The sequence below is a fragment of the Cuculus canorus genome, chromosome 15 (genome assembly GCF_017976375.1).
Source record: "Cuculus canorus isolate bCucCan1 chromosome 15, bCucCan1.pri, whole genome shotgun sequence".
NCBI lineage: Eukaryota > Metazoa > Chordata > Aves > Cuculiformes > Cuculidae > Cuculus > Cuculus canorus.
In genome coordinates, this window is record NC_071415.1 from 17,669,191 (window position 1) to 17,682,786 (window position 13,596).

At 38.2% G+C, this 13,596-nt stretch overlaps 1 protein-coding gene and 1 long non-coding RNA gene across 14 annotated transcripts in view; one reads left to right on the forward strand and one right to left on the reverse strand.

The window, feature by feature from the left end:
* Positions 1-13,596, forward strand: part of MRTFB (myocardin related transcription factor B) — a 63,826-nt gene that overhangs the window by 19,058 nt on the left and 31,172 nt on the right. The window contains exon 1 of one of the 12 annotated variants that reach the window (XM_054080291.1): positions 4,235-4,595. The exons of the other annotated variants lie outside the window; for them this stretch is intronic. Within the exon in view, the coding sequence (XP_053936266.1) occupies positions 4,475-4,595 (121 nt within the window). The 5' untranslated portion in view covers positions 4,235-4,474. Of the gene's footprint in view, positions 1-4,234; positions 4,596-13,596 lie in introns of those variants that run through there. 12 annotated transcript variants of the gene reach the window in all.
* Positions 3,110-13,596, reverse strand: part of LOC128853699 (uncharacterized) — a 51,054-nt gene continuing 40,567 nt past the window's right edge. For both annotated transcript variants that reach the window (XR_008452392.1, XR_008452391.1), the window contains one exon: positions 3,110-3,358. This is a non-coding gene — a long non-coding RNA (uncharacterized LOC128853699). The remainder of the gene's footprint in view (positions 3,359-13,596) is intronic.

Here is a 13,596-nt window from a genome sequence, read left to right on the forward strand (position 1 = left end):
GGCTCCTATATAGGTCATTGACTGTAGGCCTGCTTCAGCTCTTTGTCTTGGCTATAAATCATTTCACATATGAGTGTGCCTGTTCTCTATCCTCTGTATTGCATGGAGAAACAGTTTTGTTCCAGCTAATGAGAGCTAATGGGTGTCTGCTTCCCTAATCTCAGAACTGGAGTAGATGTAGGATTGCATTCTGGTTCTGTTTCGGGTTGTATGTCTTGTAATGGAGAGCAGAAAAGGTTGTGATGTGGTGATCTGCTAGATCTTGCTCTTTGATGGCTAGCAACTAATATCCCACAGCAGAATTCAGCCAATCTAGGAAAGACCTAAGGGTCTTGGATGTTTTGTCACAAAAAAAGCCTTTGGACAGAGAACATCTTAAAATCTACATTAGAAGAAATTAACCCACAGAAATTAGTTACTTTGACTGCATAAGAACAGTGACATTCAGGAGCAAAGGCCTTAAGGCACTGAAGGGCCAGTGAGAATGACCACTTTCTGTGTGGCCACTGGAGCTTGTGGGGAGCTGTAGCGGATTAAGGTGAAGATGCAACACGCACACCCCTCAAACCAAATAAAAACCCGTAAGACTCAAAACCAAAATGAAAAAATGAAAACAAATAATTCAAATGGTGTCTAGAGTCCTCCTAAGGGACCAGTTGGGCCGGCTGGGAGGGAGACAGTTCCCAAAATAACTGAATGAAATCTACATCATGCTTAACCTCATGATTATTACTTAAATAAATTTGATGAACCAAGGGAATTTTTCTGACATCTAAAAGAGTTGTGGGTATATTAGTTTGCCTGTTATCTCTTATCTTCTACTCCCTCATTATGTAGCACTGGTAACATGCATTCTTGGCATAGCTTTATGGCTTCTGAACAAATTCTTAATCCTCTGTGCAGTTAATAGATGTGAAGCTGCAAATTTGATACTAGGAGATCAGGTGAAATTTGAGACATTCTCCTTGTATCTGTGTACGACAGGGGTTTTTTTTTTTTCATTCTTTTGAGATCTGCAATTAGACATATTTTTTCTCCTAATGGTACATGGGAGGTTATTGAAGTTGTTTTCTTGAGAGAGTTGAGAGAGATAAAGTGAAGAAAAGATGGTTAGTGGGAAGACTGGAGAAAAACAAATGGAAAACTTAGTTCTGATTAAAATAATAGATTGGCAGAGAAAATAATTGGAAATGTCAACTTAATTCAGCAGTTTCACAGTCAGTAAGCTGAAAGCAATGAGATCTGGAAAACAGCATGCAGATTAACACCACCACTCCCACAACAAGAACAAAATTAAACCTCAAAACCCCCAAAGTAAATATATTCTAAAAGATCTGTCAGATACAGCAGTATACAATTTATATGTTTGCAGTAGAAGTATGTGGGTATATATAATGTGTGTGTGTGTGTAATGGTCACCCAGAGCAGTTGTGGAATCTTCATTCCTGGTGATGAAGTAAATCTGAGTGGGCACAGTTGTGGGCAGCCTGGTCCAGCTGACCCCTCTTGAGCAGACCTTGGGCTGGGTGATGCCATGAGTTTTCTTCCAACCTCAGCAATTCTGTCATTTTTTTAAGGTTTTAATAGTGCATGGAACATAAAGTGCAAATACTCTACTAAATAATACTTTGTAAGAACACACAGCGTATTGTAATTAATACACATTTTTCTCTGTAGTTGGGGGGGAGGAGGGCAGATGGAGGTGCTGTAGGGCTTGGGGGTGTTTATTTTTGGTTGTTTGTTTTAACAGATAGTGTCAGTAGAAAAAACAAATGTCTTTTAACGTGTGGATTCTTTTGGTCTCCCTGTAAATATTTGAATGTTGTGTCTTATCTGTTATGAGGTGAGAGAGCAAACTGAGTAGGTACCGATTTCCCAGTAAGTCTGTCTTTGTCATTGGTGCTGCCAGTTCCCACAATCCTAGCATTCCCAGGACATCAGTCAGTGTCTACAAGGAACAATTTTCAAATATTAAAGCATGTGAAAAGACATTCAAGCCAAAACTCAGAGCTCTCTAGGGACTGCGACCTCTTAAATGGAATATATTCTGACATTTTCACAGGCTACATGAAAGAATTCCAGCAGGGTCATTCCATTTGGTAAACTTCTAAACAAACATTCCGTCATTTTAGTTTGATTTATAGATTTTTATTTTTATTTTTAATTATCTGCTTATTGTGATGAGATTAACATGGGAGACACGAACTGTGACTGACTCAATTGAAGGCATCTGGTATATATGAAAAATTCTGTTAGAGGGCTTGGCATTTGAGTGATTACAGGCGATATGGAAAGTATGTTTTCCTTTAAAGAGATCTCTTGATCAAACTGTCTTATTTTGACTTTTTTTTCCCTGAAATTCCTGGCGGATAACTAAATGCATAGCTAGAAAAGAATGTTGAGTTAATTTTAAATTCCACACTATAATTGTTTTAAATTTTTAGAACTAAATCCTAGCTGCATGTGTATTGTTGAAATGTCTGTTTGTGGTGCGGCCACTACATGAAGGTGATGCAGTGCAAACGGAACTGTAATTGATGTGCAGTGATTATTATGTGAGCCTTTTGCAAATCATAGGTAGCACAATGGATGACCAAATTTTGTCCTTAAAAATAGTATTTTTATATGTAGTGTGTTTATACATATGCAGTTAAGCACACGTTAAAATATATTTTTACTTATATATATACTTTTAAAATATTTATTTATTTATTTACTTAGATGCGTGGATGGGGAAGGCTGAATGGTAGGGAATTTTCATTTAAACAGTGAAGACAGCCAACCTGCATCCTCCCCTAAAAGGAATTTGTGCAGGTTTTAGTGGGAGAAGAAGAAGATGCAGTCTTATAAATTTGGTAACACTGTGTTTGGGATTTTTCTGGGAAGAGTAACTGAGGTAGATGGTGACCATAATTTAGATTGTCCAGGTCTTTGTTACCACAGTGGTAAAGTTTTTCTTTTGTCTGTATTTTCAGCTCCGTAGGTGTCGAGAAGCTGAAACAGCTTAGTAAGATCACATCTGCTTTGGATCTGCAGTTCAGAGTAGATCTCGGTCTCCCTTCTCCCATCAGCAGGAATAGTAGGAATAGGGAGAGGCTTTCAAGTCCTGCTGGCTGTGTCACACAGCCCCACGCCCCGTGGTTATCAGTTGTTTGCCCAGGGAGGGCTCTGTTCAGGTGAAGAGTTGGTGTTGAATATTACCTTGTAGAAACATCCAAAGAGCCGCGGAGATCTTTTTCTGGCTTCCACTTTTAAAATTCTGCATCAGGTGTTTGTTATTGTGTATAAATCTCTTCAAATCTGATGCAATAAAAGTGAAACAGTTTTTTTGAATGGAGATGTCCTTTATGATTTCAAGCTGAAAGATTTAAAATATGAAGTAGAGCTGAGGAAAATCTGTAATGATAGCATTGTTAGGCTAAAGGGAAGGGAAAGTGCACTTGCTAGAGTTGCTTGTTGACATGTAGTGACTACTTAAAATTATGTATAGTTTATTTTCTCTAAGTACATGAAATGCAAACTAGTCTGCTATTCACTCATGGCCAATGCCAGATAATTAAAGGGGATCCATTTCCCCCAGACCTTCCAGGCTGAGACCACAGCTGATGACTGGTGTAAAATAGATGGGGTACGCTGGAGATAATGGCAGAGCTGAAGCTGTGGCAGGAGATACTCTAAAACTGCTGGGAATAATCAGACGTGTATGTGATGCACAAAGGAAAATAATTAAATACTTGGGTTTTGGATAGTTAAGATGAGGAACAGAATCTTATACTGCAAGGAAAGACGTGCAAATAAATCACTGGTTTGCCCAGTTACCTCTGCCAGATAAATGTCTCTGGAACGAGACCCGGGGCTGGGGTGAGGGGGAAGGTTCCTCAGCGCAATTTTTGCAAATGCCAGCGTGCAGCTTTGGTTACTGCTGAAACTTAATGAGTAATGAATGTGCCAGTCAGACAAAGATAAAGTATTTCTACTGCCAGCAGCCTTGTTCAGAGTAGTGGGGGAAGGGAAAAGGAAGCGGGGAAGGGACAGAGCCCTCAGCAGTAGTTTGTCTGGGGTATCAGCGAGTGCTGCTCCTTCAGCAACTGCTGGATTTATTTTTAACTGCTTGACTCACTCTTTGTCAGATGATTGACCGTCAGGCTGCATATCGAAACACCACTGTGCAGAGGAAGCAAGCATAACTAAAGGAAAAGAGGGAGTGGTTTTCTAGGAAAAGAGGTGGGATTTGGGAGCTCTGCTTCACACTCTGTGCCTGCTGCCTGAGTGAGTTACAGGCTCCAAGGCAGGCGGAGCGTGCTGCAGGGCAGCCCCAAAGTGACGGGTGATGGCTGCGCTCGGCTGCACTACAACGACATTGCTCCTGTATTAGGAGCGAGGACCTGGAAGCGGTGTTCGGGACAGCAGCGTACTGCTTGGGGACAGATCGATATTTTTCTTCTTATGCTGGATATTCTAAAGGATTCTCATCATGATCGATAGCTCCAAGAAGCAGCAGCAGGGCTTTTCCGAGATTTTACCTGCAGGAGATGTTAAGCCATTGAAGGAGAAAGAATGCCTTGAGGTGAACAGCCAGAAAAGTCTCAAGGAAGGTCAGTCATTTGCTGGTTAGGGGTCAGAAAATGCCTAAGTGCTGCGTAGGTGCAGTTCAGCAGCTTTTGTGGTGTCATGCTGTATGTCAGGAAGAATTTTTGTACATTAAATCAGATATTGTTTTCCCGCTTCAAAATACGAAAAGCTAAATTTAGAATTTATCTAAGACTATTAAACTACTGAAAATAGCTTGATAGCTATTAATGAAGAAACTAGGTTGCTGAAGAAAAATGGATTATTAAGTAGTCTTTTCAGAGTAGCATTTAGTCTAAAATTCATTAAATACTCTGAAATTGTCCTGTAAATATTGCACAAAATGTTTCAGACCATCACTATTGAAATAAATATGAAATAAACATAATTAAATATGACACTATTAAAAATAAATCCCCACAAACCTTTAATTTTAGACATTTTCAGCAGTGATTTTCTCCATTTTCACTAGAATTCCCTTCTCCCCTCACACTTCCAATTAGATTTGACTCTGCTTTCCAGTTGTATGCTTTTCAAACTACATTATGTCTCCTTAAATGATTGGGTTTAGCCTACGTATTAAATGAATACAACGCACAAGTATCAGTTTGTAAAACAGCAATAGTCTAAGAATTTTTGGAGTGTTATTTAAAGCTGACATGGTACTATACCGGATTCATTTAAAGTAGTATTTATATGGGAGTTGTTGTACTCCTAGCTGGAGGTATTCTTCTAGCTGGCCTGTGTCACGGAGAAGGAAGAGACCTCTTGAGGTCAGCTGCCAGCCTGACATAGAACAGTTTGACTGGTGTATGTTAACATCCCAGGCTCTTTGCAGTTCAAGACTCGAACTTTAACTTCTTAATCAATCAGAAACAAACTGTAGTTGTAGTAGACAAAATTCCTTCTCTCCTCTTAGAGAACTCTGCCTTGCTTTTACCCCAGATATCTCTATTGTCTAGTGATTCTGCGATTGCTCCCTGGGTGTCATGGCAAGACTGCTGTTTTTACCCCTTCTACATGAGATCATGCCTTTCTGAGAATTTAGATGCTGGGTTTGGTTTGGGGGTTGGTTGGATTGTTTGTTTTTAAACTTGGATCTTAATGATGTTTAAAATACAAAAAGCCCGTATTCATTATTGAATTCGGCAACTGACAGGTTATTTTAAAAAAACCCATTACTTTGCTCTAAGTTAAAGCTAGAGAAAACACTGATTTTTATATAATCTATTTATACCAAAGGTTTCTTATTGATTGGAAAGATGGATAATAGTAAGTTGAGTGTTGATGCATGTGGCTGTGGCTGAGTTCTGCTTCCTTTATAGCAGGAAAATACTGATTGAGAGGCAGTGATTGAAGAGGAAGGGCCAACAGTGGCTTCGTTTTCATGCTGTTTCCCTTGCAGCTCCAAGCAGGCCCAGTTAAATGTGCTGCTGCTAACTCTGAAGCTCTGTAGGACAACAGGAACAAAGAAAGAAGGCGAGGAAGCTGGGAGAGACAGAGGAGTAAGCACGCTGTTGTGGCAAACACTGAAGGAAAAAAAAAACCCTAACTAATTTAAGCCACCAAGAAATAAAGGGGAGAAAGACGTAAAAAAAAAGTAGCATAGGTAGTGTAGGTGGGCTAATAAGTAACCACAGGAATCGTTATCTTTGGTCTTCTTAAGATACATCACTTCTGTAGAAAGTAGATGAAAGGATGTACATTACAACAATGAAGGTCTGTCGGAGTAGGAAAAACCCTGCAATTATGGGATGCTCTCCCAGTCTAAAATAATGAATATTTTAGAGTTTAATTATTCAGTGCATAAAAGAAGATACAATTGTTTTCTACAAACATATGTTTGCGTCCTTTTCTCTGTCTTAGTACCTGTCTTCCCTTTTCACTCTTCCCCAGTGAATATTGCATATCCTTTTCTCTCTTGTGGCAGCCCAATGCAATAATAAGCTGCTTTTGTAGAGTATGAATGCCTACAGAAACTCCTTTTCCAGCCTTTCCTCTTTCTGAAGCTTAGGAAAAACAAGCATTTTTCTTTCTTGTAGGATATAGAACGAGTTCTTGAAAACAGTGCAAATCTGCTTGATTTGCACCTAAAGATTCTAAAACAGAGCTTCACCTTTTCAGTTAATAATGTTAGGAAATGTGTAATTCAAGTATTTTGTGGATTTTTAAAAAGTCAATTGCAGTTAATGTCATCCTCTTTAAATAACTCTATAAGTAACATGAAAACACTTACAGAACAGTATATTCTAACATAGGTTGTGGCATTCTGTCTCTCTCTCCTCCCCTTTTTCCTTTAATTCAAATTGCAGTGTGGCTGGTTTTGCCACTTGAATCATCAACCCTTTTTTTGTTAAGATATAAAAATACTTACAAATATCATTTGTGAAATGTTAAAACTGCAAAAATTAAAAATGTCATTCTGTTGACAAACGCAGATGATGTACATGGAGGTTGACTAATTCAGAAGGTGCTGCAGCCTTTGCTTCATAAGCTATTTTGCACAGGTTTGATAAATCTAGAAATCCTGAGATAGCACAGTGTGCTCATCTCAGCAATGAGCACCTCATAAGAATTGTTAGGTGCAGTTCTTTATTTGCTTACTTCTTTATAAGGAAAGAGACTTTTGATGGAAACACAAATCCTAATGCTGTCTTCAGCAAGTTAATAGTAAGGGCATTGGAACCTTAGATGACCAAGATGATTTCTTTTCTTTGCTTAGGCTAATGAATGTTCTTAAAAGATACACATTATAACATCTCATAGCACAGGAGGAAATCCTCTTAATTACCCTACTTTCTTCTAAACAACTCATATGTTATTGTTACATATTGTCTATTCTGTGAAAACAGTTCTTAATTAATTTTACCTGTTTTATTTACCTTTGGTATGAGCAAGGAACAAGAATATTGTTTGGCTCTGAGGCTACCCATTTAGTGCTAACGAAACAGCTTTTTCAGAAATCCATCTAATGCTGACTTCTAATGTCAAATGAGTGGCCAAAACATTTAGAAAATTCAAGTGGAAGCCTTAAATGAAATCAGGGCATCTTTGTGCATCCAGTTAGTAAGAAAAAGTTAGTATCATCAACAATGCATATATTAGGAATTAGGAATATATTTAGGCTGCATATTAGAAGGTTTCTAACTGAGGAGTGAAGTGAATTTAGGAAGTCTTGCCTTGTATCCTAAATTGTTTTAATATAAAGATTGATGAACTCCTGCAAGACACTATGATCGTGCAGAACTCCTGAAGACACAGTTTTGGTGAAACAAGTCAGTATGGTGCCATTTCAGCTGTAAAAGGAGATTGGGTCCCTGTTTTTTCGGACTGTATTTTTCAAGTTAATCTGAGTTTCAAAGTTACCATTTGCCTGCAGGTTACTGTAAGGAAAAACACCTAACCAGGAAGGAAGTTTTATTTCCATCTTGAAACGTAATTTCTTTCCTGGATTTGTATTGCTCTTTAATTTTAGTGTTTTGTGAGGACTGGCAAGTGCTAGGAAAAGGATATAGGGTGGAGTGCATGAAGCACGGGGATTTCTCAGGTGTTTGCTGGGAATGTGTTCATACTGCCTGGTTAAAAGATTACCACATTTGGTCAGGAAGGATTTCTTCCCTTCCTCCCTTTCAATCAAATCAATATTGCATGAGAATTGTTTATTTAACAGATTTCCTGCTCTTGCTAGCATGTTGAGTATTGGTGATACTCTTGACTTCTACTGCTCTCCTGCGGCAGCACGTTAGACTTAAGATTCTGCGGTTCATTTGCAGGGTTTGGTTTGTTTGTTTGTTTGTTTGTTTTAATGCTTTACATTTTGTTATATTGTGTTCAGAGGTATGTTAATGACCCCTTATCAGTGGGTCTATCAGGTATGTTTTTTGAGATACAGATAATGAGGAAAAATACTGAAAAAAGTATTATTCCTATCATCTTAGCTAATAAATGAAACACTCTAAATTCAGTGTACTGATCCTGTGAGGCTGTGTTCAAATTTGTAACTTTACCGTAAACAGCATCTTTAATGACAGTGGGATAGTTGTATGTCTTAAAAGTAAATAGGCAGTTATTCCACAAAATTTTTTGTCTTCAGTGTAGCACTTAAGTGAATAAAAAACATATGGTAATGCTATTATAATAAGCACTGCTTGAATACTTTAATAAACCAAGGCAACAATGTAGAAATTTGATCTTGTATGCAACCTGTATACAATTAGAGGATGCAGTGACTAACCAAGAGTTCTAAGGAAGCCTACTATGGCAACAATGAGATTTCTTAAAGATTTTATAAAAGGCTAGGATTAAGACTGCTGCTGCCAAAAGTAGGTGTAGTCTCATCCAGCCCTACCCTGCTTACTGCCAGCCTCTTTCTTCTGTTGGCATTAGTAATTAAACAACCCTGAAGGAAATAGGATCAGTGAGCAGGTATTACTGAAGACCATTTATTTCAGTAGCATTAACTTTCAGCCAGATCAGAGCACTGACCTTACAGGCTGCATCTTTGCCAGTGTTGATGCAATGGAAGCAGCTATGGTTGGAGGGAGGAAAAGACCACTGTCTCTTCGTGAATAAACCTGTCTTAGATCACACTAAGTTATGAAACCACACTCCGAAACCACTGTCTGTTTTGTTGCTACACTGGAGGTTTCTTCTTCCTTTCACAGAACATGCAACAAAGCATCTACGTACCTCACCTTTTTAAGGCAAACTCCTTAATGCAGCAACTTTGCTGTCACTGTAGGCAATTTGACTCATCCACTGAGCAAGCACTGGCAGAAATCTGATGATGTTGTCTGCACAGCACAGCTGAGACAATGCCATTGCTTATATCCCAGTCTGTAGTCAGGCATCTTAGTGTAAATCCACCTTCCTCAGTGTTTTGAATTAATGTGTAATCTTGTGAGTTGGAGGATATGCTTCTGTATGCATTTTGTTTGCCGATTTTCCTATTTCTCGGAAGAGCATGGAAAATGGAGGTAGTACCTTCTTGAGAGGGCCTGGCTGGAAATAATCTGTCATCATTCAATGTAATATGCTCTAAATTATCACAGAAAGTCTATAGCAGATGCAGAATTTGAACCCCAGTTTCATGAGTCCCTTGACAGAACCCTTCTGGGCAGATAGTGGTATTTGAGGAAATGCAAATTATTTTTTTTAAAAATCAGGAGGCTGTTCTAAGCAGGGGAATACTTGCACATTTAGAAAATGTTATTGTTAACATACTTAAGGTTTGCAATTTCACAGAATACTTGAAATGTAAGCTTTTGTTTGTTCAGACTTCCCATAGTGATTTTCCTCATTTTTAAGATTTAAAAAGAATTGTGAAAAGTATAGGTTTTGCTTTTTACATACATGGTATAGACATTCTTGTCAGCAGACATTTCAGTAATTTGTTTGAAGGCTTGTTATGTTCTGGCTTGTTTCTAAGCAACATGTTCAATGGCACTAGGATACGATACAGATTGTCCTATATCCTAGTCATTTAAGCTTCTCAACTGATGATATTGTTATGCTTCATATTTTTGTTTTAAATGTTAAATTTACATTTAGCTTTTTTTCCCATCTAGCTTTTCATTTTCTACTTTCGGTATGATGATGGTACTTCTGGAAACAGTTTGTGTACATGATTACTGGCTGACAGACAAATGCTTTAAGTCACAATGGTCCAGTTTAAAAGATGTGGAGGTCTTGCAGCATTTCCCCCCAGAATTCTGAAGTGTCCCTCAGTGATCTCCAATCACGTGCTTTATATTTAGCCAGAACATTTCTAAGCTGAAATGATATTATGAATAATTGCTTAAAATGACCATGCTTCAGAGGCTGTTTCACTTTTCTTAATTATTTTGGTTATAGTCTTCGCACAAGAATCACATACACATTAATGGAAGAAAAGAATATTAGAAGTATATAAAAATAACTAAGAGGTTTTTTTAGAAGGACAAATTAAGTAAAGTATTTTCCTTTTTTAAATGATACCCTGGCATATCTAAAAGTTTTGAAGACTGAATGCAGTATGACATACTCGGTCATGTTTAGGTGATATCCGATTGCTTTAATAATGCATTATTTTCATTTTAACACTGGAAGAATTTAAGATATATATGACTCTCTTCAGACTGATGAGAAGTGAGTATCACAATTTTAAATGCATTTTACCTTTAGAATGCTGTACAACTCATTTAGAATCACTTCCAACAAATTATAGGTAGCTAAGTATTTTCATGGCTTTTCCCTCTCCTCTCCTTCCTTCCTTCCTTCCTTCCTTCCTTCCTTCCTTCCTTCCTTCCTTCCGGGGGTGCAAGGGTAACCACTGAAAGAGTTCAGAACTTGGCACCCAATGTCTGCATTCTATAACTGTCGTCCTGTGCTGAGAGATTGGTCCAGAATTCTAATACAAAGATGATGCTCAGATCACTTAACATCAGATAAACGACTCTCTCCTACATTATTGCCACCTTGCTGTTCTTACCCTTGGATTAATGCTATAGTCCCGGTGCCAAATTATTAGGAATTACTTCAGATCAAGGGTACAATGGAATATTTCATCTCCTGCAGCAGTGCTTCACTGCAGCTAGAACGTCTGTTGGTAACGTCTCTTGCTCTGTGTTTCAACCTCAGCATGTTAGAGCCCTTGGCTGCACAAAAGCTGGTTTAAGCTGGCAGAAAGAAATGGAGGCTTTCTGTGTAACAGCTCTTAAATTCAAGGAAAGGGCCCTGTTCCCAGCACTGCCGGTTTCCATGGCAGCCAGCCTAGCAGCCTGCACTGGAGTTTCTACTGCTCTTGGAAATTTCCAAGGGAGTATGCAGGAATGTTAGACATCATATTTTCCCATTTTTACTTGCAGTTTTAAGGGCTTAGATAGCTAACATCCACTGGATTTTAACTTTAGAAGAAACAATAATTGATTGCGTACAGAACACGAAAAATCCTAATGCATTATTTTTCTTGTTGCTGTCATTTGAAAGAACTGTACGCTAAGGAACCCCTTCTCAATGGTCTCATGTCCGTTTCATCTGTGTAATTGTTAAATATCAACAGCTATTTGCTGTTTCATAGTACTTGCTATAAAAAGATTAAAACTTAAATTTTATTTAAAATTAATAGGATATGTAATTAACTATGCCAGATGGGGAGTTATTAGTGCTGGAACCATGCACAGTGTGAGTTCTGGTTTTTGTCAAGACAAGAAGCAGCGGTGAAAGCTTGTCAATCAGTGTAGATAGCACTGTTCCTGCAGGACAACTATCAATTTATTTTTGGACTCTTTACATTCCAGTGCTGGTGACTATACAGTACCGTGCTGAGACATCTTTTCCATAGGATGAAAATTACAGATTTCTAACAGAAATCACTTGCTCAGCTATGATAACAGCTGTTTGTTCTAAGTGATTCAGTAATATAGTTCATTTTTTCTTACTGTCCCGTTCACACCAAGTAAAACCTGATGGGACTGCCTCTCGTTTCTTACGTTTCAAAGCATCTTACACTGAACATGATGTGCACTTGCTTGAGTGCCTATTTGTGCCAGCTTTCTCGCATTCAAACCAGCAGAGTGCTTCAGCAACTTACTGAGGATCGGCTTGTTTTCAGTTATTCTTAATCTTTATGCCCCTTTAGGGCGTAGTATGTGTGAACCTGAACAGTACTTGCTGTTTGAAAACAGAGGCCATGAAATTTAGAAAATGTACTTCTAAACAGAAATACATTTGAAAATGAAAGTGCATCGGTTAACAGATAACTGCTCCTTTTTGTACCATCATCTCCATTCCCTTGCATATAGAAGCATTGATTCCCTGGTAGGCTAATACTGGAAGAAAAACTATAGGAGTGGGAGCACCAGCCTCTGGCACTCAGGTTTTCAGGTGGTGAAAAATCTGTACCTGCAGTGAAGTCAGAAGACTTCTCCTGTTTTATGAGAGTCAAATAACCAGAAGTTCTTATTGTGAGGAGGGACTGTGCTTTTTGATTTTGTCACCAATCAGCAATCTAATATTTAATTATCATTTTATTGACTGAAAAAAATACATAGAAATTTTGGAATCTCTGTACATGGGGATAAAGTGTTAATTTTAAAATTATACACTGCCTTGCAAGAAGAGAATACTCTCCTTCCCCTTAGCTCAGTCGAAACAGGAGTTTGACTGACCTGTCTGTGCATGGCTTGTATTCAGAAGGAGTTCAAAGACAATTTATTAGCATTGCAGTGGTGTGAAAGGGGATTCCTGACACATAACGTGAACTGCAAAATATTTGTGCCATCTTTTAGCAACTAGATTTGCTGAGTGGTGTTAACATAACCCTTCTTTTACACATACACTTGAAATATGAGGAACAGTAATACCGGCATTAATAGCATATTAGCATATCTAAATCTTTGTTATTTCTTGGCCTTTAATTTGGAGATTATAATTTATGATTTCAGATGTTATACAAGTAACTGCCTGATTTTAAAAGTGTAAAGGTGAGAGGTAAACTACAGGGCAACAATGGATTTACCCTGAATGGATTTACCCCGATAAGAACACTCTGTCAACACAGTGTTAGAGCAAGTACCACCTTATGGGGAACTTTGTTTTGTAGTGCCTCCTGTCATTTGAATTCTCCCTTCCGCTCATTCCGTGCTGGTTTGTCTGTAAACAGTTCTTTGTAACAAAGAGGGGGGGGAAACAAAACCAAAAAAGCACTCCCCTCAGAAAACCTCCAAACACTGGAACCAATAGTACAGTGTAGTAACTTTGGCTAATGCCTCTGGCATTACAAAATACATTGTATTACAAATACATTGTTTAGGATATGGGTCAGGTTTTACTCTTTCTGTAAAGTGTAAGCCAAATATCTCATATACTTGAAGCCGCAAATCATAGATATAATATTCATAAATTACATAGTAGGGCATCATCGGCATTTGGAATTAATGTTCATTAAAGCTAGTGGGAAAATGAGAGATAAGCTGCGTATAGCCTTAGCACTAATTTTTGCTGAACAGGTTTATTGTAGTCTCCCTCCCCCAGTTCCTGGGCGCATCC